The 27,470-nt window shown below is 42.6% G+C and overlaps 1 protein-coding gene across 3 annotated transcripts; it reads left to right on the forward strand.

The window, feature by feature from the left end:
- Nucleotides 1-3,902: 3,902 nt before the first annotated feature.
- On the forward strand, nt 3,903-27,328 carry LOC132117562 (la-related protein 1-like). 3 transcript variants are annotated; one of them, XM_059526931.1, is made up of 20 exons: nt 3,903-4,020; nt 4,108-4,445; nt 6,906-6,967; nt 8,012-8,077; nt 10,549-10,693; nt 10,813-10,947; nt 11,304-11,450; nt 12,280-12,439; nt 13,542-13,686; nt 13,768-13,942; nt 14,116-14,273; nt 18,681-19,049; nt 20,384-20,507; nt 20,924-21,120; nt 21,194-21,300; nt 23,778-23,935; nt 25,573-25,717; nt 25,811-25,920; nt 26,860-26,987; nt 27,083-27,328. In XM_059526931.1, the coding sequence occupies exons 2-20, from the start codon at nt 4,205-4,207 to the stop codon at nt 27,230-27,232; spliced, it is 2,922 nt and encodes a 973-aa protein (XP_059382914.1). In that variant the 5' UTR covers nt 3,903-4,020; nt 4,108-4,204; the 3' UTR covers nt 27,233-27,328. The 3 variants fall into 3 exon arrangements, with proteins under 3 accessions (XP_059382914.1, XP_059382913.1, XP_059382915.1); XM_059526930.1 differs by lacking the exon at nt 3,903-4,020 and having other exon boundaries at nt 4,027-4,445; XM_059526932.1 differs by lacking the exon at nt 3,903-4,020 and having other exon boundaries at nt 4,027-4,445; nt 18,684-19,049.
- Nucleotides 27,329-27,470: the final 142 nt, after the last annotated feature.

A 27,470-nucleotide genomic window follows, 5' to 3' on the forward strand; every position in this document is an offset into this window, starting at 1 on the left:
TCTGATGACTTTTTGTCTGAGTCCGTTTCGTCTGATGACTTTTTGTCTGAGTCCGTTTCGTCTGATGACTTTTTGCCTGAGTCCGTTTCGTCTGATGACTTTTTGCCTGAGTCCGTTTCGTCTGATGACTTTTTGCCTGAGTCCGTTTCGTCTGATGACTTTTTGCCTGAGTCCGTTTCGTCTGATGACTTTTTGCCTGAGTCCGTTTCGTCTGATGACTTTTTGCCTGAGTCCGTTTCGTCTGATGACTTTTTGCCTGAGTCCGTTTCGTCTGATGACTTTTTGCCTGAGTCCGTTTCGTCTGATGACTTTTTGCCTGAGTCCGTTTCGTCTGATGACTTTTTGCCTGAGTCCGTTTCGTCTGATGACTTTTTGCCTGAGTCCGTTTCGTCTGATGACTTTTTGCCTGAGTCCGTTTCTTCTGATGACTTTTTGTCTGAGTCCGTTTCGTCTGATGACTTTTTGCCAGAGTCCGTTTCGTCTGATGACTTTTTGCCTGAGTCCGTTTCGTCTGATGACTTTTTGTCTGAGTCCGTTTCGTCTGATGACTTTTTGCCTGAGTCCGTTTCGTCTGATGACTTTTTGTCTGAGTCCGTTTCGTCTGATGACTTTTTGTCTGAGTCCGTTTCGCTGATGACTTTTTGTCTGAGTCCGTTTCGTCTGATGACTTTTTGCCTGAGTCCGTTTCGTCTGATGACTTTTTGCCTGAGTCCGTTTCGTCTGATGACTTTTTGCCTGAGTCCGTTTCGTCTGATGACTTTTTGCCTGAGTCCGTTTCGTCTGATGACTTTTTGCCTGAGTCCGTTTCTTCTGATGACTTTTTGTCTGAGTCCGTTTCGTCTGATGACTTTTTGCCTGAGTCCGTTTCGTCTGATGACTTTTTGCCTGAGTCCGTTTCGTCTGATGACTTTTTGTCTGAGTCCGTTTCGTCTGATGACTTTTTGCCTGAGTCCGTTTCGTCTGATGACTTTTTGTCTGAGTCCGTTTCGTCTGATGACTTTTTGTCTGAGTCCGTTTCGTCTGATGACTTTTTGCCTGAGTCCGTTTCGTCTGATGACTTTTTGTCTGAGTCCGTTTCGTCTGATGACTTTTTGCCTGAGTCCGTTTCGTCTGATGACTTTTTGTCTGAGTCCGTTTCGTCTGATGACTTTTTGCCTGAGTCCGTTTCGTCTGATGACTTTTTGTCTGAGTCCGTTTCGTCTGATGACTTTTTGCCTGAGTCCGTTTCGTCTGATGACTTTTTGTCTGAGTCCGTTTCGTCTGATACCTAACGTTAATTGTATGAGACCTGACACCTGACGTCGTTTTTCCTGAGACCTTAAGCTTTTCAGTCAGAGGCACGATGCCGTTTTGTCTGATGACTGAAGCCTTTTAGTCTGAGGCATGACGCCTTTTCATTTGATGATTGAGGTCTGAGGATGTCCTAAAATGTACACCGTACACTCGCTTGAGATCAAATGAGGCGAGCAGAGTGTTGAAGTCAGCAGCCTGTTTAAAACCCTACTTTTAGATAAAAGTTTACAGTGATGATATGAATTAGAGCTTTCATCCAGGCTTCTGCTGGCTGTAAAGCAGTCCATCTGTCTGTGTCCGGCTGGAGACAGTGATTCACCTGTGGAAAGATCACAGCATTAATATATATCTTTGAACCCGCATTAGTAAAATTATTCCTAATATGTCTAAAACTTTCCAGCTGTTTCAGAGAGAGGCTCAGAATGAGGGTTGAAAGTGATCCTTTTACCACATTTATTTGTGCAGACTTTATTAACATTAAGTATTCAATTATAACATTGTAAGGAACATCTATCTATCTATCTATATAAAATCATGCCATGGCCCCTTTAATTGAAAATACAGATACACTTTTTTTTTTTTTTTTTGCAACAATTTTACTCTAAACCAAAGGTATTTGGCCAAAAACAGATTTGAATGAAACTAAAAATAGCTGTAATTTGTACTGAAGAATTTTAAAAGTAGAAGTAAACTAGAAACAAACTTAAAGGAGCTGCATGTAAGAAATCTATTTCAATTAATCATAAAATGGCCCTGATGTGTCACTAGACATTAAGAAATCATGTTCATTTCAAATACTTATATCACTGACAACAGTAGTCCGGCCAGGATATTGTCATTTAAAAAGTGGACTTGCAGCCCTCAACTGATGTTGATGTTGTCATTTTGTGTTTTGGCCTGACGCGCCTCCCTCCACCCATCACTAATCACGAAGTCAGTAGTGTTTCGGGATCCGTGTTGCCAGCTTTGCTGTAACCTACCCTAACTCCAGTCGGATAAAAATGTCTAATGTTACTAAATCAAAAAGACCTCATTATAATTCAGAAATTCGTCGTGACAAAGTCCGAAATAAAACCAGAATTTGTATTGAAGATGCTTTTGAAAGATGGAGACGGCTGAAAACTGAGAATTTGAACACAGACGCCAACGTTGCTAATTTTCTCCTGGACAGGTAAGATTCATCTATGCTTGGCTAACTTGTACTTGATGTCAATGGACATTTCATATATTCATGACAGTCAAACAAAGTTATGCATGTTTGTGCAAAGTAACATAACGTTAGCTCACATGGACGTATGCTAACATTAGCAATGCATTATAGGAGCCCGTTTCTCTGTCATTATGCTGAGACGCTGAGGAAAACAACATTAGCACGACCATTATGGCAATTTGAAACGTAACGTAATTGAGACAGTAGCCTAATGTTACCTCAATAAAAATGATTCGTCATTTGTTCTTCACGTATATCGTGGACTAAGTTACACATGCTGCAAGTTGACCTGTATGACCATTGCTAATGTAATTTAGTTACTCTAATAAAATTTTCTGATGGAACTGAAAACAACCCTGTGATAGCCAATGGTGATATTGAATTTGTCCCGCGTTATAATTGCTGTGGCAAATGTTTTGGTTATTTGTTAGCCTACTTATGACAAAAACTTTAGTACTTGTAAATCGATTTTTTTTCTTATTGAAAAATAAGGAATTTTTATTTTGTTGTTTATATGTTTTTTGTTTTGTTTTACTATTATCCTTTTTTTCTCAGATTTTTTTATTTTTTTATTGTAATTGTATTTATATGTTCAAAAAAAAAGAAATCAAATCAAAAACGCTTATCTCTTCAGCTATTATGGCCCCAGCACCTCAACACCCAGTAAGAGAGACTTGAAGAAGCACCACCTGAATGCACCATCACTTTGCAGTATTGTATGTGCATCATCTGAAACACTTTCAAATCGGTCAGTAGTCAGTACCACTTTTATTTATTTTTTTATTTTCATTGCATATTTTGAAACAATTTGGGTCTAAAACAACTACACCATTTACAGAGAGGACCTGTCGCCTTTTGAGGAAAGACTGGAAGATGATGAGCACACCATGGATGCCTCTGAAGTTCTGGAGGAAAGGTAGATAAAGCCTCTCAAGCTTCCTAATATGCCAAATGATAAGAAATGTTGTAGAAAATGTACATTTTAAAAAAACAATCCATTGTGACCGCTGTATTGTTTTTGTTTTTAGTCTACAGAACATGACTAAGCTCATTGAAGCAGCCTACGTTTCTGCTGAATCCTGCAGCTTATCTGGCAACCTCGAGTCAGGGGGTAGGGGGAGGGGATACACCGCTCTACAGTATTTTTATAGTGATTGCAGTACCAGTTTTGGCCACAATCCTACATACAGCTCCTTTAAAGGAGATTTTACATCCCTACATTTTATTCAAATAAATATCACAAATACTGTTTATGATGTTTATAAGTGCCGAGCTCAGTTTTATAGCGACCTGGTTTATAAGTGTTGCTATTTTGGTTCTACAAAAATTCCTCATTCAAAGAATTACATTTGAAAACCTATTAAGAGATTTCACAACAAACTAACTGAGGCCCGGCGCTGCGTGCGCGAACACGCGCCGTCTGCAGGGCAGTCACGTGACGTCGCGCTCTGTAGTCGCCACGCCCCGCTACGCGTACGTGCACGCTCACGTTCAACGCGTGGTTCTTTCACATTGCCGTAAGTAGCAAAGCCTAGCCCGAATTTTTAAAGCTTCCCAGCGCTCTTTTACATGTTTTAACAGCACTCCACCTCTCTGAGTCTCAGACTGAAGCCGGCTGGTCTAGGGGTGGAGTGGTGCGCGTCGAGCGGCGGTCTTTTAGCAGCACATTGCGGCGGATTTGAGGCGTTTGTTAGCGTAGACATGGCCACTGAGGTGGAGACTCTCCTGCCGAGGAACGCGCTGCTCCAGCAGGAGGAGCAGAGCCGGGGCCAGCCCGAGAAACACGGAGGATTCCCGCTGAAGGAGCAAAGCCTCAAGCGCGCGAAAGACGAGAGCAACATCCAGGAGAAGGAGGAAGAAGACGCCTCGAAGAAGGAGTTTACCGAGGCTCCGCCGCCCAGAGTCAACCCCTGGACGAAGAAGACGAGGGGAGTCAACCACGGTCAGTGTGTGTGCCTCAGATCAGCCCTGGTCAGGTTGCTAACTCAGTCTGCAGACAGCGAGTTGTGGATCTCTGAGGTCTTCTGTGACCCTGGAGCATCAAAACAGTCATATGGGACCTTTATATAAAGGAGGTTTAATTTTATTCATAATCTGACAGCTGAATAAACAATGTTCCTATTGCTGTACGGTTTGTCTTAACGGTGACCGTTAGTCCTCCGGTTCTCCCCAGGACACTCATGACAGAGTTAGGCCTCGAGTCGGTGATTCAGGGCTCCAAACATCAGCGCATTCTTATAAAAACCTGCTAATGCTCAACACATCTGATTGTTTGAGGTCCTAACTTCATCTGAGACACTGAACGTGTCGTTATTCCTCGCCTTCGCTGCTTTTCTGAACAAATGGCTATCGGGTTAGCATTAGCATTAGCGGCCTGTTGTTTGAGCTCTGACAGGCCAGGACTAGGACAGGCGCTTTATTAGCAAAGAGCCGCACAAACCCTTACTTTTTGAGTTTTACTCTGTCACACCAGATGAGATGCGTGTGTGTTTGTGAATTTAAACCGTATTCGCCGAGTGTTGCAGCTTTCTGTCGTTTATGGAGAGACACGTGTGAGATGCACGTGTTTGTCTCGGATTCGAGTGAAATCGGTTTGAATCCGTTCTCCGCTCACAATGCGGTTTAAAAGCGTCTCTCGCGAAGTTAAACACACACATGCATGTTTGTTAGCCTGTGAGCTCTCCTGATGACCATGCGTCTGTGAGATTGACACTAACCTAAACATGCAAGCGGACCTGATTGAGCGCAGTGCTTTACATCAGCAGAAGGTCTGGAGTGGAGCTGCTATCCCAGAGTTCCTCAGGTGTTTCTCGAGCCGATGCTCCATTATCTCTGCTCTAAAGAGTGTGTTGTTGTCCAAAAGATCACATAAATACATTACAGTCTAGTTGTATCTGGTTTGCTTTTATTTAGAGCTGAAACCCAAGAACAAAGTCTGTGTTGATTTTCACAAACACTCAAAGCTCTTTCTAGTTGTGATGTAGTGTCCCAGTCCACTTCTAAACACACTGGTGTTTTAGGAAGCCAAATAATAAAATATATACTTTTATAGGTTTGTGATGCTTAAGACAGTAATGTGTTACTATTACATAACAGCTGCACTATAAAAATGTAAAGGACACAAATCACATGTATACTTCTTTCTTTACAGTATAGTAGTACAAGTCTTATTTTCTTCACTTGCAGGAGTTTAACCCTTGAACTGTTGTTTTGATGGAAAACTGTGGTTGGAAACAGATTTATACATTTTTGGAAATGTTATAATTTTATTAAGCTGCAATGGTCGTGAAATGATGTCCCGCTCTGCAGCGTCTCTTTAAAAACTTAAATACAACACAATTAATAATACACCTAAATTGTAAACACACAATCTATTAAACAGAGCCAAAACGGCATTTATTGTTTAAATACTGCAATACAACAGACATGATTTGAAATGTAAGACTTTGTTTCGTATTAAAAGTACTAAAGCACAATGATTAATGCAGGCTTAATATGTTTGAAATACATTAAAAGATGCAAACAAAGTAATCTAGACTACATTTCTGCCCACGCCACAAACCCCTGACCTACACAACAAACCAAAGTCTGTGCTTATCTAAGTCAGCGTTTTAATTTTTGGGTGAAGCATGCCTTTACACCTCTAGCTACTGACCCAAAGACTGCAGATCTTTCTCATTCAGAAGAATATAATCAGATGCAGACACATCGCACGACATAAATGCAATGTTATTGTTATTTTTGTTACTATAGGAAATTGATTAGTTGTTTCTTTAAAGAGACCCGTCTTATTTTCTCCTGTATATTTATTATTGCTCTTTAATAAAGAAAAATGACTTTTATCAGATTCCTCGATTAATCTATGGAATAATCAGTAAAATACTTGATTACTAAAATAATAAACTTCCTCTAGCGCTGCTAAATCTAATAATTTTATTATCATTATTATTATTACTATGGAGTAAAAGGTAAAAAGCAATATTACCATATCACTGTATAACAAATGTTTACGGTGTTTAAACCAGCTTTTGTTTTGGGGAGAAACGGTCTAAATGTTGTTTTTTAAATGTTTTTCACAGTGTCTTTCACTGATAATCTCTTCTCGTTTGATTCCTAAGCATCTCAAACTCAGAGCTCCACAAACCTGCTTCTCAAGGGCCCTGGGAAGTCCCTCAGAGCTTCCTCTAAATTCCGTTATTTCATTTCTTATTTTTCTCGACTTTTTTTTTTTTAAATAGTTAAATTGTATAAATAAATAAAAAATCCTCACAAATTCTGTTGTGTATTAAATTTTTTCTGATTATCAAATGAAGGCTAAAAACATTAATAGAACCCATTCTGAATGGTTTAAAGCTCTAATCTGAGCTGTTTTTAACTGCTGTGCTCTCTTCTGCTGCTCTAGAGCATTCTGGGCCGACGAAGGTGGTGAAGGCGGGAAACACGAGAACGAGACGCGGCGGGAAGGTGAGTGAGGACTAACCTCAGACACATTTAGCAGATTAACAGACTGAAATGACTGAAGAAACTCCTCCGCACGACTGAGACCTGGTTTACACACGTGAGAGCAGCAGTAAATAATAACCGGTTCAGCTCTAGTGCAGTGCAGGAGCCTGCGAGCTCAGACTGGAGTCTTTAATCAGATGTCAAGCCAGACTTATGTCAAAGACTGACTCGAGTTACAGTCCAGATAATTATTACAGTTATATTCATGAGTGTTTAGATGTATATTAGAAATTAGATCAGAGGTCACTTAGACACGGACAGATTCGAAAGATGTTTAATTGAATCATATGGTATGGACTCGTGTCTGTGAATAATAAACCACAAGAAACTGCTATTGAAATATGAATCTGTGTGTGTGTTTGTAAAACATTGAGCCAAAATTACTAGACCGTACCTGTTAAAGTAATCCTTTTATTACTGTTTTATTTTTACTAAGCAAAACTTTATTTTTAAAGAAATAATCTCACATTACAGTACAACACTTTATTTGCCAGAGTTGTAAAATTTGGATTTGATTGTTTTAAAAGATTAAATTGTTAATGTTTCATGCAATCGTTCGATTAGGTTTTTGAAAAATAAATGTGTATTGAATTTTAAATTCAGAAAAGCAGACAACAGAATTTGAAGAAAATAAAATATGTGGCTATATTATTATGAAAAAATTTGAGTTTTAATAAATTCAGTTTATTAGACATCCTTTGACTAATTTAATTTAAACATTAAAATGGAATCCACATAAATCAGAAATTGAAAACACTGGATTTGAGAAAAAAGAAAACGGATTTCATATGGCCCTAAAAAATCTTTTTTAAACTTTGTTTAATACTTGTTTTAAACAATTTAATACTTAAATTGTGTACATTTCGATTTAAAATAATTAGACGTGCTTTTTTAAATTTAATTTAACCATTAAAACAGGGTTCAAAAAGATTAAAATGAAACAAAAGTAATCCATAAGAATTAAACACAATCCAGACAAATAACAAATGAACACTGTTTTTGAAGGTGGGGGATTTTGGAGACGCAAACAACTGGCCGACCCCTGGAGAGATGGCTACGAAGGAAGTCCAGGTACAACCGCGTCAGACGTCTTCAATCTCAACCTTAATACCAAATGATTTTCTGTATGAATGCATATATGGCTTTAATGGAGTCTGGAAGTGTAGAGACGGGATCCTTCAGTGCAGCTGATCATCCTGGAAAACCTGGAAAACTGATGACTCATTCTGCTCCCAACACGCTATTAGCAATCAGCTCTTCTGTTTTCAGACTCGCACACAAACTATATAGCAGGCTTCTTCAAATCTTGTCTTGGAGGGCCAATGCGCTGCAGAGTTTAGCTCCAACATTGATCAATCTCACCTACCTGTGACTTTCTAATGATCCTGAAGACAATGATTAGCATGCTCAGGTGTGTTTGATCCGGTTTAGAGCTAAACTCTGTAGGAGAGTGGATCTTGTGGGCCAGATTTGAGGATCTATAGCAAGCATTTTTCCAAATGTAATTTATGTGGAAATATTACAAAGTCTGGAAAATTACGAAGTCCGTAAACGGTACATTAACAAAGGCCAGAGATGCTGAAGACTAACAATAAGAGGAGATAATACTGGCAGAGCAAGCTCAAAATATTGGAAGAAAATCCATAAAATTTTATTGGGGGGTTTATATGAATGTATCTCTGAAGGGGAACTCAGAAAAGCTTAGATGGCATTATATTTTCATCTCATCACTGTATAATCCTTACTTAAGAAGTATTTATAGGTACAGTGCTGTTTTGTTTACAGCAGTGACCATGGAAACACGGTATACCTGCTTTGTTTACAGTGGTGACCATGGAAACACAGTATACCTGCTTTGTTTACAGTGGTGACCATGGAAACACTGTATCACTGCTGTTCCACAAGCGCCCCCTGCTGGCAAAGAGAGAATGTGCGCTCTCAATCAACCAGTGTGCTGTTTCTGTATCCTGCTGATGATATATTTATGCAGCGTAACTTCACAAAGATAGTTAGACCATTCTGTTTTTGCTTCAGATTTTGAAATTAGATCAGAAACTGATGGTGTATTGAGAATCTTTCTTCGGATCGTAGGGCTGGACGATTTGGCCAACACTGATATCACAATATATTTCTTAATTTCGGTCGATATGATATAATTCCGATATCGATATGAACAATATTTTAAAAAGCCTCAGAATGACTGGCAAGAACACCCACAACTGATGTCTATACAAACTTATGAAAAATGTATTTGCCAAGTATAGGAAACCTCCTTCTATAAAACTAGGTTATTTTGGAACAAAAAAAGGGTGCAAATAATTTTCCCTTTTTGTTTGTATTTAGCTTTCATGCAAACAAGAACTGTAGAATCACTATCAAATAAACATAAGACTTTCAGACTCGCCTTATTAATGTAAATATCTTTTAAACTACAGTATAATATAGACTGATTATTCTTATAGATTGAAACGGGATAACAAAATATGAAAAGTGCTCCGTTCCTACTAAACATATACAAAATACCAAATACATTCTCTGCCAGCAGGAGGCGCTTTTGGAGCAGCAGAAACATTGGTTTACACTGTAACGGCTGATAAAATAAAAATGCCATCGAAACTTTTCTGAAGAGTGAAATATATTGAATTATTGTCCAGCTCTATTGGATTGTGATCAAAATGCAGTTGTTACATCTAATTTTAAATGGCTACAGAAAGTTTGCCCTGCACAAAATTTAAAATACTTGAAAGGATACATGCCAATATTTTAAGTTTTCTTTAATATTATTGTTAGCATAATGAACTGATTTATTAAAGCAGTAAGTTCCAAGAAGCCGTGGTTTACAGTGAATTTATAACAGCTAAGGGTCGTTGTTAGGTACGATGTGAAGCGGAGTGACTAGAACCCTACCCTAAGTGTTATAAACTCACTGTAAACCACGGCTTCACGAGGCTTATTGCTTTTATAAAACTGTTATTCCATACACGTAGTTAGGTTTCACAAAATAAAACATAACAAATAAAGTGTAATTATATTAATAAACAGTATTCTTCCACCAAACAATGTAGTTCCTCAGAAACGGTTCTTATTGTAACAAAGTGGTTGCCGAGCAACACAAACATAAACAAAGATGTATGTTACTTTGTAATTTTCAACCGCTTCGAACGCGGCTCAACCAATCAGAATCAATCTGTTTTATTATGTATTTATTTTAAATGGGTAAATAAAATGTATTGCTTCAGTAGATTTTATTTTGCTATGGTACTGAAATTGGTTCTGAAAATCATTTGTTGTAATCTAGATTTATTAAGAGCTCATATTTAAAGAGCTAATATTATAGTTAAGTCATAGTCATAAACTGTATGTTTTTAAAGACCTGTATATAGAGGAATATATTACTTTGGGGCGTGCTTCTTGTCTTTTATTACCGCCATAATTAAAGTAAAAGTGTCCTGGAAAGTGATCACCGGTAAAGAGTGGTAACCCTGTGTAGTGTAATGTCAGGTTTGTGATTGTTGATCTGTTTGGTTTGATGAACCCGTCAGGTGGTGAAGTCCGCGGTCAAACGAGAGACCAAAGAAAAGAGGGAACACGAAGAGAGCAAAGAAAACCTGAAAGCCAAATCAGACGACTCTGGAGAAGAGAAAAACACTGACGAGGAGTCGCAGAAAAATGGACAAAAAAAGCGAGGTGTTTGAAGCCTTTTTTAATGAGCTTTATCTGGGAGTGAATGAATGAGCTCTAGTAATGTTCCTTGTGTCAGCTGTAAGATGTATAATGACTCATTAGTGCTGATGTTGCTGTTGTAGGAAACAAGCACAAGTGGGTTCCTCTGAGGATCGAGGTGAAGTCTGAGGGTCCTCGCGAGCGCTCGGCCTCCAGGAATAACACGCGACAGTTCGACGCTCATCGAGTTCCTCCGAACGCCAGAAACGACCTGAGAGGTGCCCACACATACAAACCCTGCTTCATAGACCACATCTCACCAGATACACACCATAAACACACTCTTCATCTGGAGAACAAACATTGAGAATCAATCCTGCTGTAACGAGCTAGGAACAAAATTCAATCTTTAATCAAAGAAATAAATTACAGGTGAACAGATATGCACATAGAATACAGCTGTTTTACAGTGTAATAATTTTTTACAAGTACATTTTTTTTCTGTATTTTTGATCAAATGCAGGCTCGATGAGCAGAAGAGGCTTCTTTAAAACTATAAAAATCCAACTGTTTCGAGTGTTTGAGTTCGAAGGATGTGTGGTTCTTCACTGCTGGCTTGTGTTTGTGTTTGCAGACTGGCACAGTGGAAAGTTCGATCATGAGTTCAAGGACGATCATGATGAGGTGTCGAGCGTGAAGAGTGAGGGAGCGCCGTACAGAAACACTGCCAGGGGACGGGGACGAGGACGGGGACGAGGAAGAGGACGAGGAGCCGGCCGAGGTACAGAACTGCAGAAGAGCAGTCACACTTACACATGGACACAACTCCAGCTCAGATCTCACACAGGACTCAGTCTCTTCACTGAGATAGTTTAGCTTTGGTTTGTGGAGACACTCGTTTTAAAGATGTTAAGACTGTGTCCCTATGTTATTACAGAAATAGTGTTTGTCAGTCATTTTTGACTTTTTTTACACTTTATTGCAATGGTACAAAATTTAGAGAAAACAAAACATGGACATGACTTTAAAAGGTTAAAATGGACCTGATAAAAAGAGAAACACTTGTATTGCTTGTAAATAAATCTTAAATCTAAATAATTTTTTGGTGAAATCAACTTCAAATTTGAAACGCAACTTTTTCAGATATATGGCTTCGATTTTTATAGCAGTTTTAGGGTTAAAAATATTTTGGAAAATGTATATTTCAAAATAATATTTTTGTGAGTTTTTTTTTTTTTTTAAATTAAAAAAAAGAAAGTTTAGTTTTTTACTTTTTAAACGTTTTTTCCCTTCACCAATAATCTGCCAGGAGTCTTCATTACAAAGAGACCAAACTAAAACTGTCGTAAATCTGGAATTCTTCAGAACTCCTTCCAACTTAGAAACTAAGTTGTACATTTCTTTTTCAGGTAATAAATTAATCACAACTATTCCATAAATATTATTTGGTACTATAATAAAATATATTTCATTAAGTTAATTGAAGGTTAAAACAGGGTAGTTTGAGCACCACAGGAACAGCACTCCAGAAGTTAATGATTGTTTGTTTCCTCTCAGTACAGTAACATGCCGCTCCTCTGTGTTTGACTCTGTTGCTCTGCTCTCATCAGGGCATTATGACTACTATGGCTATAAAGGCTACGAGGGGAAGGACGGAGCTTGTGGTCAGAAGTTCAACAGTAAAGTGACCTACTATTATGACAACATGAGCAGCGCTGAGCTGTACGCTGTGGACCAGGACCTGCTGAAGGACTACATCAAGAGACAGATGTGAGTGAAGCACGCTCAGACCACCATATTAGAGTGTTTATTAGCTTCATCCAGTCAGAGGAGATCCAACATGTTTGATATTTCCAGCCGATATGCTGCACATATCAGTCCTAAGTCGAGTTTGAAAATATAATTAGTATGTCCCGAATCACAGTATGTTGAAATCAAAGTTTCCCTGAGGTCTTCTACTTAAGATATCAGATCGATGCACACTCTAACGGCTCATATTACCCACAACACATTGCGCAGTGGACGAGGATTCCATTAGAACTACAAACATGCTTAAAAAGGGTTTAAAAACTACAAACATGGCGGTTATGAGACATACGAACCAGTAGAGAAAGGGGTTTGAGTGATGAATTAACAATGTCTAACCTGATTAAAAAATATTTGATGTTATGCACATTGTATTTCATCTGCAGTAATATTGTGTACTTTTATAATGATATGTTTGGTCATTAACTTTTAAAAGCATCATTATGCGAACATATGAAGAGTGTTCTCGACATGATAGAGCCACGACTGGCAGATCAGCGTGCCTCTTCATTTCTCTCCAATACGGTAGGAAATCAGATTAATCGAAATGTGTGTTAACTGTGATCAGATGATTGACAGGACAGTTTAAACCGTGACAGAATGCAGGCGTGATACATACTCAGAATTTGTACTTTTTCTTCACAAAGAGTACAGAATCTTAGGGCATGGTATGAGTAGGTGAATTTTTCTTTCGGAGAGAGCCATCCTCCTTGACAAACAGTGCCGCTCTCACACTACACGAAGTGAAAAATACATCGCAGAGCAAAGAGGAAACTGACAACTCACCGACAGAGAAGACAGAGCAGGTTACTTCTGATATTGAAACACATTTATTTTCTTGTTAGGAGCGCTTGTCTTAGATTCACAGTTCAACACAAACACCTCCGAAAACATAGTTTAGTGTTTCATGACCCTTTGAAAACATGCATGGAAACTATTCATTTGTGAACGAATGAAATTGCAGAGTTTCTTTGCCAGTGAAATGCCGAATGTTTATTAATGACGGTGTCTGCACCATTGGAAACTGTTGGATGTTAAAAGCAGGAGTTGTGTGTTTGTTCTGCAGTGAATACTACTTCAGCGTGGACAACCTGGAGAGGGATTTCTTCCTGCGCAGGACGATGGATGAGGAGGGCTTCCTGCCGCTGGCTCTGATCGCCAGCTTCCACCGAGTGCAGGCGCTCACCACAGACTTCAGCCTCATCACAGAGGTCAGATCCTCGGCCGGACGCTCACGCCGCTGTGTAACGAGCCGCCGCGTCTGTAACCTGTGACCTCTGCTTCTGTTCTAGGCGCTGAAGGACAGTAAGATGGTGGAGATCATCGATCTGAAGATCCGCTGCAAGCACCAGCCGGAGAAATGGCCACTGCTCGGCCTCTCTTCACCAGACCATTCTCACACAGACTTCTCTCAGTTAATCGACTGCCCAGAGTTTGTTCCCAGGAACGCTGTGGAGGATCACACAGGTGAGAAGAGCTGTAACGCTCATGTCTTCAGGACAAAACCTGTCACTTTTAAAGTCTATTAGTTTTGGGGCATTCCGCTTTGGTTCACAGTATCTGTCAGGTGAACTCAATACTGTACTGTGAGATGTTGATAGTGTTGTGTCCCTCGTCCTGACCCAAGCTGTGACCCTTAGGTTCTCCGAGGGCCTCAGCGCCGCTGCGGTCCAAGACCAGTGATGTCAGTAACCTGAAGATGATGCCCAAGGGTCTGTCCGCCAGTCTGCCCGATCTGGACTCGGAGTCATGGATCGAGGTGAAGAAGAGGCCTCGGCCGTCTCCAGCTCGACCCAAGGTACGCACACTCACACACGCACGCACACACACACACACACACTCACTCACACACACACACACTCACTCACACACACTCACTCGCACACACGCACACTCACTCACTCACTCACACACTCACACACACACACACGCACACACACACACACATACTCACTCACACACACACACACGCACACTCACTCACTCACGCGCACACTCACACACGCACGCACACACACTCACACACGCACGCACACACACTCACACACACTCACTCACACACACGCACACACACACACACACGCACACACGCTCACTCACGCACACACACACACACGCGCACACACACACGCACACACACACTTACACACACGCACTCACACACGCACTCGCACACACACACGCTCACTCACGCACACTCACTCACGCACACTCACACGCGCACACACACTCACTCACACACGCACACTCACTCACACACACACGCACACTCACACACGCACACTCACTCACTCGCACACACACACTCACTCACTCACTCACACACACACACGCACACTCACTCACTCGCACACACACACACGCACACTCACTCGCACACACACACACACGCACACTCACTCACACGCACACACTCACTCACTCACACTCACTTGCACACACGCACACTCACTCACACACGCACACTCACTCACGCACACACACGCACACACACTCACTCACACACACACACTCACTCACACACACGCACACTCACACACGCACGCACACTCGCACACTCACTCACTCACACACACGCACACACACTCACTCACACGCACACACACTCACACACGCACGCACACTCGCACACTCACTCACTCACACACACGCACACACACTCACTCACACGCACACACACTCACTCACACGCACACACACACACTCACTCACACGCACACTTACTCACTCACACTCACACACGCACACTCACTCACACACGCACACTCACTCACTCACTCACACACGCACACTCACTCACACGCACACTCACACACGCACACTCACTCACTCACGCACACTCACTCACTCACTCACGCACTCACTCACTCACTCACACTCACACACGCACACTCACTCACGCACTCACTCACTCACACGCTCACTCACTCACGCACGCACTCACTCACACACGCACGCACACTCACTCACTCACTCACTCACACTCTCACTCACACTCACACACGCACACTCACTCACTCACACACGCACACTCACTCACACTCACACACGCACACTCACACACGCACACTCACTCACTCACACACTCACTCACACACGCACACTCACTCACTCACACACGCACACTCACTCACTCACGCACGCACACTCACTCACTCGCACACTCACTCACTCACTCACGCACACACACTCACTCACTCACTCACGCACTCACTCACTCACACGCACACGCACTCACTCACTCACACGCACACACACTCACTCACGCACACTCACTCACTCACGCACTCACTCACTCACACTCACACACGCACTCACTCACACACGCACGCACACTCCCTCACACACTCACTCACTCACACACGCACACTCACTCGCACACGCACACTCACTCACTCACTCACACGCACACACACTCACTCACTCACGCACGCACGCACTCACTCACTCACGCACTCACTCACACGCACACTCACTCACACACGCACACTCACTCACACACGCACACTCACTCACACACGCACGCACACTCCCTCACACGCACACACACTCACTCACGCACTCACTCACTCACACACGCACACTCACTCACTCACACACGCACACTCACTCACTCACTCACACACGCACACTCACTCACTCACTCACGCACGCACGCACACTCACTCACACACGCACACTCACTCACACACGCACACTCACTCACACACGCACACTCACGCACTCACTCACTCACGCACACTCACACACGCACACTCACTCACTCACTCACACACGCACACTCACTCACTCACACTCGCACACGCACACTCACTCACACACTCTCACTCACGCTCACTCACACTCACTCACTCACTCACTCACACTCACACTCACTCACTCACTCACTCACACACGCACACTCACTCACTCACGCACGCACGCACGCACACTCACTCACTCACACTCACTCACTCACTCACTCACTCACACACGCACACTCACTCACTCACTCACGCACGCACGCACACTCACTCACTCACTCACGCACACTCACTCACTCACTCACGCACACTCACTCACTCACACACGCACACTCACTCACTCACTCACACGCACACTCACTCACTCACACTCACTCACACACGCACACTCACTCACACTCACTCACACACGCACACTCACTCACTCACTCACACACGCACACTCACTCACTCACTCACACACGCACACTCACTCACTCACTCACTCACTCACACACGCACACTCACTCACACACGCACACTCACTCACTCACTCACTCACACGCACACTCACTCACTCACACACGCACACTCACTCACTCACTCACACTCACTCACACACGCACACTCACTCACTCACTCACACACGCACACTCACTCACTCACTCACTCACACGCACACTCACTCACACACGCACACTCACTCAGTCACTCACTCACACACGCACACTCACTCACTCACTCACACACGCACACTCACTCACTCACTCACACACGCACACTCACTCACTCACTCACAAACGCACACTTACTCACTCACTCACGCACGCACACTCACTCACTCACTCACTCACACACGCACACTCACTCACTCACGCACGCACACTCACTCACTCACACACACTCACTCACTCACTCACTCACTCACACACGCGCACTCACTCACTCACTCACTCACACACGCGCACTCACTCACTCACACACACTCACTCACACACGCACACTCACTCACTCACTCACTCACACACGCACACTCACTCACTCACGCACGCACACTCACTCACACACACTCACTCACTCACTCACACACGCGCACTCACTCACTCACACACGCGCACTCACTCACTCACACACGCGCACTCACTCACTCACTCACTCACACACGCGCACTCACTCACTCACTCACACACGCGCACACACTCAAACACACAGACACTCACACACGCACACTCACACACACGCACACACAGAGATTAGGGATCAGTCAGATCAAGAGACAATGTGTTGAAATCAGTGGTGAGATCTGGACATATTTACACAATCTTAATCTAACACCACGTATAAATTTGACCGTTAAATTAAAAATCTGGTTTAACTTGAAGAAATTATGACAGAAATATATTACTGTTGGATAGCCAAGTTAAATATAATTCTCAAAGTAATGTTTTTTTTTCTAGTTTTTTAAAGGAATATCAAACACCCAAGGATTTTTTTTATTTCTTTTATGCAGTTCTGTTGTGCAGCATCTTGATTAACAATAAAAATGCAGTTTTTGTTGTAAATTGATTTAATTTCATCACATTTTAAAAGTGATCAAAAACTGTGTTTTATCGCATCATATTTCAACTCATTTCATTAGACATCTTTTTTTTTGGATTAATTCTCAAGGTCTCACAAACATGTAAAGTTATTCCGTCCCTATTAACGATAAATACAATAAAAATCAATAACGTATAATATGAAAAATTAAAAATCATACTTTTTGCCAATATTGCCCAACCCTTAAGTCAATATTCAGTCATTAGAATTAGAGTAAATACAGCAAATATAAAGATGATTTTCCATTTTCTTTAAAGCCAAATATACTCTCTCCTTGGGAAGTCGTGGCCTAATGGTTAGAGAGTCGGACTCCCAATCGAAAGGCTGTGAGTTCGAGTCCCGGGCCGGCAGGAATTGTGGGTGGGTGGAGTGCATGTACAGTTCTCTCTCCACCTTCAATACCACGACTTAGGTGCCCTTGAGCAAGGCATTGAACCCCCAACTGCTCCCCGGGCGCCGCAGCATAAATGATGAACACTGCTCCGGGTGTGTGCTCACAGTGTGTGTGTGTGTGTTCACTGCTCTGTGTGTGTGTGTGCATTTCGGATGGGTTAAATGCAGAGCACAAATTCTGAGTATGGGACACCATACTTGGCTGAATGTCACTTCACTCTTTTTATCACTGACACAGAACATGACCTGGATAATCTCTTGACTGTATTGAACTGTTCTAGATAGATTTACATTTAAAGCCTAATTTTGCCTAAATGATGGACAGAATTGCTGAAAATAATATAATTCTCATCACCACTTCACATCCACGCTTTCATGATGCTTCATGTTGAGTACAGCAGCATTTACGATCACTGTGCAGCTGTAACATTACAGTCACGGTTGAGTCTCTGGAGCAGTGCAGATGTGTGAGTGATGGAGGTTTGTTTCAGAAGACAGAGGAGGCTCGGACGCCGGTTCAGAGCGCACCGAGTGCAGGAGAGGAGCAGGACGAGCCCGAGGAGCTGGACTTCATGTTCGACGAGGAGATGGAGCAGATAGACGGCCGGCGCAACACTTTCACCGACTGGTCAGATGAAGATTCGGACTGTGAGATCGACGACCGAGACGTCAACAAGATCCTGATCGTCACACAGACGCCGCCGTACCTGCGCAAGCATCCCGGAGGAGACCGCACCGGGAACCACACCTCACGCTCCAAACTGACCAGCGAACTGGTCAAAGTCATCAACGACGGCCTGTATTACTACGAACAAGACCTCTGGGACGACACGTACGAGCCCGAGTACGCCACCATCAAGGTGAGCTGGGGTTAACACCGCGATCAAGACTGTGTGTATACTTCATTATTATAAGATATGCCATGTACTGAGAAATATCAAGAGATTACTTTTGTCAGTATCACACCCCTAGCATCAGCGTGTGTTTGAGCTCTGAAGAGACACACAGGTAGCCAATCACAGCCATATCTGCTGAGTTCTTGAGCACAACAGCCAATCACAGGAGAGTAAGTGTTGAATCATTATAACAAACTAAGTGTAGACTCAATGGAAATAGATTCAGTGCACAGTGTGGAGCTTTAATGATTATAAGAGGACTGAGATTGAGATGAGTGAAAGGGTTAATGATTATGAAGTTAGTTTGATAATGGGATACTGATTTTATACAGCAGTTCAATAAATAAGTCCATTTTAAGTGACTTAGATTTTAGGAAGCGTATGGTCTGATTTTAGTTTATTTCACGAACGAGTCACTGGTGTTTTATGAATGAATGTGTTATTGATCAGATCTAGTCAGTAAAAGCGGTTCTGAATCAGCAGTTTAAACAAATCGACTGAATGAATGATTCACTGAAAGACTTCTGGTGGATTTAGCTTCATTTTTAACATATCATTTCTGTTATTTGAATCATTTTATACTTTTATATTTAAACTTTATACTTACAACATTAACCTCATAACTTTATGAATTTAAAAGCATCTAAACCTCGTTAGACAGTCTGTAAATACTCCTAAACACCACTTTTATGTTCTTCTGTGAAACCTGATGAATTTAGTTGATACTGATTTCATTTGATTGGTGACCGATTCTGATTGTTTTCATAATTTTGAAAACGTTTATTAATATTAATGCATTTGAAATAAGATTTAATAAGGTTAGGAGATTCAGTTTGTCAAATATTGCCTTGTAATCTCTGGAGTTGTTTTACATTAAAGCACAAGTGCTCCTAATAACAGATGTGCAGCTGTAGTGAGTCCTCCGGTTCTGATGTCACTGCCCCGATGTCTGTGTGTGTGTGTGCGTGTGTGTGTGTGCGTGCGTGTCTGTGTGTGTGTGTGCGTGTGTGTGTGTGTGTGTGTGTGCGTGTGTGTGTGCGTGTCTGTGTGCGTGTCTGTGTGTGTGTGCGTGTGCGCGTGTGCGTGCGTGTGTGTGTGTGTGTGTGTGTGAGAGGAACAGCACTGGGTCATGGCTCGCTCCGGCTCACAGGTGTGAGTGACATGTGTAGCGATTAAAGCTGTCCTATAGTATCAGAGCTTTAATATTGGTGATGCTTCTTCTATTGTTCTGGAGGATCTGGTCTGAGTGTGGTCTCACTGCTTGGAAATGTGGTGACTGTGTTATATTGTAACTGCAGCAAGAAGTGGAGAACTTCAAGAAGGTGCACCTGATCAGCCGAGAGCAGTTCGACTGTCTGACCCCTGAGCCGCCCGTCGACCCCCATCAGGAGGTTCCCCCCGGACCCCCCCGCCCCCAGCAGAGTGAGACACACACACACACACACACACACACACACACACACACTTGGACCGGGACACTGTAACAACGAGATTTGATTCTTTTTCTTATTCAAGGAAGTACTGTTTTAACAAGTTATTTTGTTTACATTTACACCATGTTAAGAAATACACTGGTGCTTGGAATAGAACTTAAAGCACATGGTTAATAAAATGTTACTTGAATCAGATAGTCGTTTAATTTTTAGGATGATTCATTAAATATTTAAAAAAATTACATTGGTCAATCAAAAAATCTGGGATCTTCTCATTAGCCGTAGTCCCCCGCCCTAGTTTACATGTTTTGATGTGTGGTTAGGACGGTGTTAGAGTCATCAGAACGTCTCGTCTCACTTGCTTTGTTCTGCAGGATTAAAGACATGAATGTTTCTCTCCTGTAGTCCCCACAGAAGCGTTAGCTAACAAGCTGTTCGGAGCGCCGGAGCCGTCCGCTATAGCCCGCTCTCTCCCGACGGCCGTGCCCGACTCTCCCAGCTACCGCACGCCTCGCACGCCCCGCACGCCGCGGCTCAGAGACCCCACACAGACACCGCGCTTCTACCCCGTGGTGAAGGAGGGACGACCGCTGGACGCCAAAGTACGTGTCCGCTCTCACAGTGCAGTCCTGTCTGTTATCAGTTACTGACCGGACACGTGCACTTGTGTTTCAGACGCCTCGCAAGAGGAAGACGCGGCACAGCTCCAATCCTCCGATGGAGTGTCATGTGGGCTGGGTGATGGACTCCAGAGAGCACCGCTCACGCACCGCCTCCGTCAGGTCAGCAGACACACCACCTCATGACCTTTCACCTGACAGGACGAGGAGCATGTGATGAGCTCATGCCATTTATCATGTTATAAAGAACTGTATGTGTGTATACCAAAGAACTAAAATGATGCTAAACTAGGGCTGCAACTAACGATTATTTTGATAATCGATTAATCTGTCGATTATTTTTTCGATTAATCGGTTTATGTACTTATATTTTAGTTTTTCCCATTTTTTTCCCCAAGTAAATTATTAATAAATGGTCTTTATCCTTCAGCATAGATTTTTAAGAGATTTTAACCATTTTGCACTGTCAAATCCTAATCAAAAATATACCTGGAGTTGTTTTATTGTGTTAGTAATCCTTTGTCAAACTCTTCTGCAATCAGAACACTGACCCATACTCTAGCAAATTTCACAAGGAGATTTAAAATAATGTTTTCACCATGGCAGTCCTTAGAGCTCCTAAAGTAGTTTAACATCCCGAACAAAGCTTGTTAAGGAATCTTTCAGAACATATTTTCACGAAGAATAAGGATAAAACAGAATAAAATTGCAGTGCATTGTATTTTATTATTTACTGGGAAACAGCTTTATAGCTTATGCTGTGAAATTGTAAACAATCCTTCGAATAAAGTGCCAGTGGCATGAAACCTGAATGGAACTCACAATTTAAAGTAAAATCCATCAGAGGTTGTCCGGAAAAAAAATTGGACACACAAAAAACCTGCTGTGTGAAAAAGAGCAGTGAATACTTAGAAAAAAAAGTGCATTTCAAATATCTTTAAACATTTACCTCTCTCATTCAGTCATAATTAGGCTGCACGACTGAATTTTGAACTGGTAAACAACAAACTGATCACAGAACATGTTTGTAAAGCTTTAAATGTTAACTGTTAAAAAGCAATGTTATCAGCTTTTACGACTAAACATGTGCAAACAACATTGTACTGGAGAATCTGCACAAATAAAAGTCTTAGGGGCCGTTCACATATCGTGCCTAAAAACGCGTGGAAAACGCTAGGCGTGCCCCTAAGCGCCCCTGAGGCGTCTGCCTTTGATAAGCAACCATGACGTGCTCTCTCCTTGAAGACGCGGAAATTTCAGCAAAGTATAAATGGATTTGCAGCTCAAAAAATCGCTTGCAGTAGCTCTGCTACTAAATTTATTTCAAAATGGAAATCCATATACAACTATGATCAGCTGTTCCTTTCATCTTGACTGAGCTTTTAACGTTGTTACAGGAAAGGATGAAGCTGATTGGTTAGTTCTTGTAACATGACCCGCGGTGCGCTTGCGGCATTCTGAAAAGTTGAGATGTTTTTAACTCGATGCGGTGCGGTGTTGGAAATAACGAACTTGAGCGCGCAAAAGACGCGATATGTGAACGTCCCCTTAAACAGTTCAGTAGTGCAGAGTTTACAGGTTACTCTTCTTTTTTTAAAGGCTCAATGTAAAGTACTCCCAGTCTCCCACATCCCGCTAAATGCTGCAGAGACGCTGTTCGGGAAGCACGTGACATAAAACGAGGCCAGCTATTGGCTATTCGCTACTTCTCCTGTTGTACTGGCTGAGTAAAACCTCCGGTGGCTCATTACTGCCACACTTTGGTCACCGCAGATTTGAAATATGCACGAAATGAGCCGCTTACGGCAAATAAAAGTTATTTAGCAACGAATCGATGACTAAATTAGTTGACAACTATTTTAATAATCGATTTTTATTGATTAAATCGATTCGTTGTTTCAGCTCTATGCTAAACTAATTTCAAGTATTTAACTCCTAGATCAAACGCATTCAGTCAAAATTGCTGAAGTCATGCATTTCATTTTTAGTTTGTTTTTATTTGGTTTGTTTTCAATTAGATTTTTCCCTATTACATATTTTGGTAACACTCCTAAAATTAGAAATCATTTGAAGGCCTAAATGCTCAAAATTCTTCTTGTGAAAATAGTTTTGAGATCGGATGTTGTGTTTAATCCTTTAAATCTTTAAGTTGCTTTGACGCAATGTATTTTGTTTAAAGCGCTATATAAATAAAGGTGACTTGACATTTTAAAAACATCCTCGAGTTTTATGCCACCAGGTGGCTGTTTTTGGTATAACGCTTAATCTCACAGGAACATCAGTTTTCAATCAATGCAAATTAGGAGTTTACAATTTGACTTTGATATATAACGCAATTTTAAATTCCACAAATATTTTTATATATATAAAAAAATTAGTAAAGTACATTTTGACAGTAACTTTCAAAAGTTAAATTTTCAGCTAAATTGAGCAGTAATCAGCCAATCGTCCTCTTTTAGAATAGAAAGCGTTCATGAACTACACATTTAAGTTCAGATTTGGTGCATTTTTCACCTCAGTGTGTATTCTTCAGTGATGGTATAATAAAAGAATAACAGTATTAGTTCTGGATAGATGTCTGAGTGCTGCAGTAGTGTTTCCTCTTCAGAGCTGTCAGGTGTGTTGTGTTGTCTCCTCAGCTCCAATGCGAGTCCGTCTGAAGGCACCGCAGCGATGGGGAATTACGGCTGCACTCCTCAGTCTCTCCCCAAGTTCCAGCACCCCTCTCACGAGTTACTGAAGGAGAACGGCTTCACGCAGCACGTCTATCACAAGTACAGGCGGCGCTGTCTGAACGGTGAGTTCCTGTCGTCCTCTGATCATCTGCCTCTCCGAGCCTCGCTCACTCCTCTCTGTCTCACTCCTCGCTCACACTCCCTCACTCCTGTCTCACTCCTTGCTCACTCACTCTCTCACTACTCACTCCTCGCTCACACTCCCTCACTCCTGTCTCACTCTCTCACTCACTCTCTCACTACTCACTCCTCGCTCACTCCTCTCTCTCACTCTCACTACCCTCTCACTCCTGTCTCAATCCCTTGCTCACTCTCACTACTCACTCCTCTCTCTCACTCTCACTACTCTCTCACTCCTGTCTCACTTCCTCACTCCTCTCACACTCCTCTCACTCTTTCACTCCTGTCTCACTCCTATCTCCCTCACTCCTCTCTCACTCGTCACTAACTCCTGTCTCACTCTCACTCCTCTCTCACTCCCTCACTCCTCTCTCTGTCTCACTCCTCGCTCACTCCTCTCTGTCTCACTCCCTGCTCACACTCCCTCACTCCTGTCTCACTGTCTCACTCCTTGCTCACTCTCTCACTCACTCTCACTACTCACTCCTCGCTCACTCCTCTCTCTCACTCTCACTACCCTCTCACTCCTGTCTCAATCCCTTGCTCACTCTCACTACTCACTCCTCTCTCTCACTCTCACTACTCTCTCACTTCCTCACTCCTCGCTCACTCCTCTCACTCTTTCACTCCTGTCTCACTCCCTCACTCCTCTCTCACTCTCACTCGTCGCTCACTCCTGTCTCACTCTCACTCCTCTCTCACTCCCTCACTCCTCTCTCTGTCTCACTCCTCGCTCACTCCTCTCTGTCTCACTCTCACTCCTCTCTCACTCCCTCACTCCTCGCTCACTCCTCTCTGTCTCACTCCCTGCTCACACTCCCTCACTCCTGTCTCACTGTCTCACTCCTTGCTCACTCTCTCACTCACTCTCTCACTACTCACTCCTCGCTCACTCCTCTCTCACTACCCTCTCACTCCTGTCTCAATCCCTTGCTCACTCTCACTACTCACTCCTCTCTCTCACTCTCACTACTCTCTCACTCCTGTCTCACTTCCTCACTCCTCGCTCACTCCTCTCACTCTTTCACTCCTCTCTCACTCGTCGCTCACTCCTGTCTCACTCTCACTCCCTCACTCCTCTCTGTCTCACTCCTCGCTCACTCCTCTCTGTCTCACTCTCACTCCTCTCTCTGTCTCACTCCTCGCTCACTCCTCTCTGTCTCACTCCCTGCTCACACTCCCTCACTCCTGTCACACTGTCTCACTCCTGTCTCACTCTCACTCACTCTCTCACTACTCACTCCTCGCTCACTCCTCTCTCTCACTCTCACTACCCTCTCACGCCTGTCTCAATCCCTTGCTCACTCTCACTACTCACTCCTCTCTCTCACTCTCACTACTCTCTCACTCCTCGCTCACTCCCTCACTCCTCTCTCACTCGTCGCTCACTCCTGTCTCACTCTCACTCCATCACTCCTCTCTCTGTCTCACTCTCTCACTCCCTCACTCCTCTCTCACTCCTGTCTCACTCTCTCACTACTCTCTGTCTCACTCTCACTCCCTCACTCCTCTCTCTGTCTCACTCTCTCACTCCTCTCACTACTCTCTCACTCCTCTCTCTCTCTGTCTGTCCTCACAGAGCGCAAGCGGCTGGGCATCGGTCAGTCTCAGGAGATGAACACGCTCTTCCGCTTCTGGTCCTTCTTCCTGCGAGATCACTTCAACAGGAAGATGTACGAGGAGTTCAGACAGCTGGTGGTGGAGGACGGGAAGGAGGGCTACAGGTGTGAAGACCAGCCGAGTGTTTCTGTTCTGATCATGAGTGTGTAGTTCTGTTGTGTTTGTGATGAGTGTTGTGAACGTCTGCTGTTCCTCAGGTACGGTCTGGAGTGTCTCTTCCGGTTCTACAGCTATGGACTCGAGAGGAAGTTCAGGCCGGACATATTTAAAGACTTTCAAGAGGAGACAGTCAAAGACTACGAAGCAGGTCCGTCTGTGATATTTTTAGGAGGTTATCTGGAAACTAGGGATGTCAGCCATTATTCTACGCTCGATTAGTTGTTAAGAGATGCGGCTGATTAAAGCTATCGATGATTCACTAATGTACAAATGATGCTTCTAATGTGACCCAAACTTTAAAAGGACATTAAAACAGAAACAAGACTAAGTTCTTGTAAACTAAACTAAATCATGTTTAATTATAATTTCCCCAGATTTATGGTTTCATATTGAGCTGTGGACATGAGCAGGACAGATTTATATATACACACACACACACACACACACTGCTGGTCAGAAGACTGGGGTCCTTGAGACTTGTGATGTTTTCTAAAGAAGTCTCTTCTGCTCATCAAAGCTGTATTTATTTGATCTAAAATACAGAAAAAAAACTAATCTTGTGAAATGTTATTACAATATAAATCATCTGTTTTCTGTGTGAATCTGTGTTAAAGTGTAATGTATTTCTGTGATGCTCCGCTGTATTTCCAGCATCATTCCTCCAGTCTCCAGTGTCACATGATCTTCAGAAATCATGAAAATATGATGATTTATTAATAGAATGATCATTGTACAAACAGTGGCAAATACATTTTTTGGAACCTGTGATACTTTTTCAGGATTCTTTGATGAATGAAAAGTTAAAAAGAAAGCATTTATTCAAAATATAAATCTTTTCTAACAATATAAATCTGAGCTATAACAATTTAACACATCCTTGCCGAATAAAAGATTTAATGTCTTACAAAAAATTCAAGAAAATACGAGAAAACCGTGATTAGAAGTGAACGACAATAAAAATAAGAATTATTTGGGTAAAGAAACCGAACACAAAGCTGTGCATGGCTTTAAATGCATCGAGCGATGTAACATTCGCCTGCTAACCCAATATTTATTCTTGTGTTGTTGTGTTGTTGTGCTCTGACAGGCCAGCTGTACGGACTCGAGAAGTTCTGGGCCTTCCTCAAATACTCCAAAACAAAGAACATGGAGATCGAGCCCAAGCTGCAGGAGCATCTGAGCAAGTTCAAGCGTCTGGAGGACTTCAGGGTGGATGTGAGTGCACTTCTCATTTCACTTGGTGTTTGCAGGCCTGAAATCAACATGGCTTCCTTCATAATCTCTCGTCTGTGTGTGTTCTCTCTCGTCAGCCCCCGATGGAGGACGGCGGGCGTAAGAGACACCCGTCCAGCGGAGACAGTCGTCGTCGTCCTCCCTCACACCCCTCCAGCCGGACACACACACACACACAGAGAGATGAAGCCAAAGCCCCGGGTCAGAGAGCAGCGCCGCCCAAATGAGCTCACCACGGTCCTCGTCCTCACAGTCGACAGCAGAGAGCACCAGAACTATTTCTCCTCTCGGTTTTATTAAAGACTGAAGTTTTATTCCTCTTGTGTCATCGGCTTTAGTTGAATCTTTCTGCTTTATATCCTCAGTAGAGTCTGATTAGGCCGAACTCTTTATCTTTTAAGGATTGCTCTTGACTAGAGTAGATACTGGATGAGACCAACGCTTGACTCTGGTGAGATCTGATGG

The sequence above is a fragment of the Carassius carassius genome, chromosome 36 (genome assembly GCF_963082965.1).
Source record: "Carassius carassius chromosome 36, fCarCar2.1, whole genome shotgun sequence".
Lineage (NCBI taxonomy): Eukaryota > Metazoa > Chordata > Actinopteri > Cypriniformes > Cyprinidae > Carassius > Carassius carassius.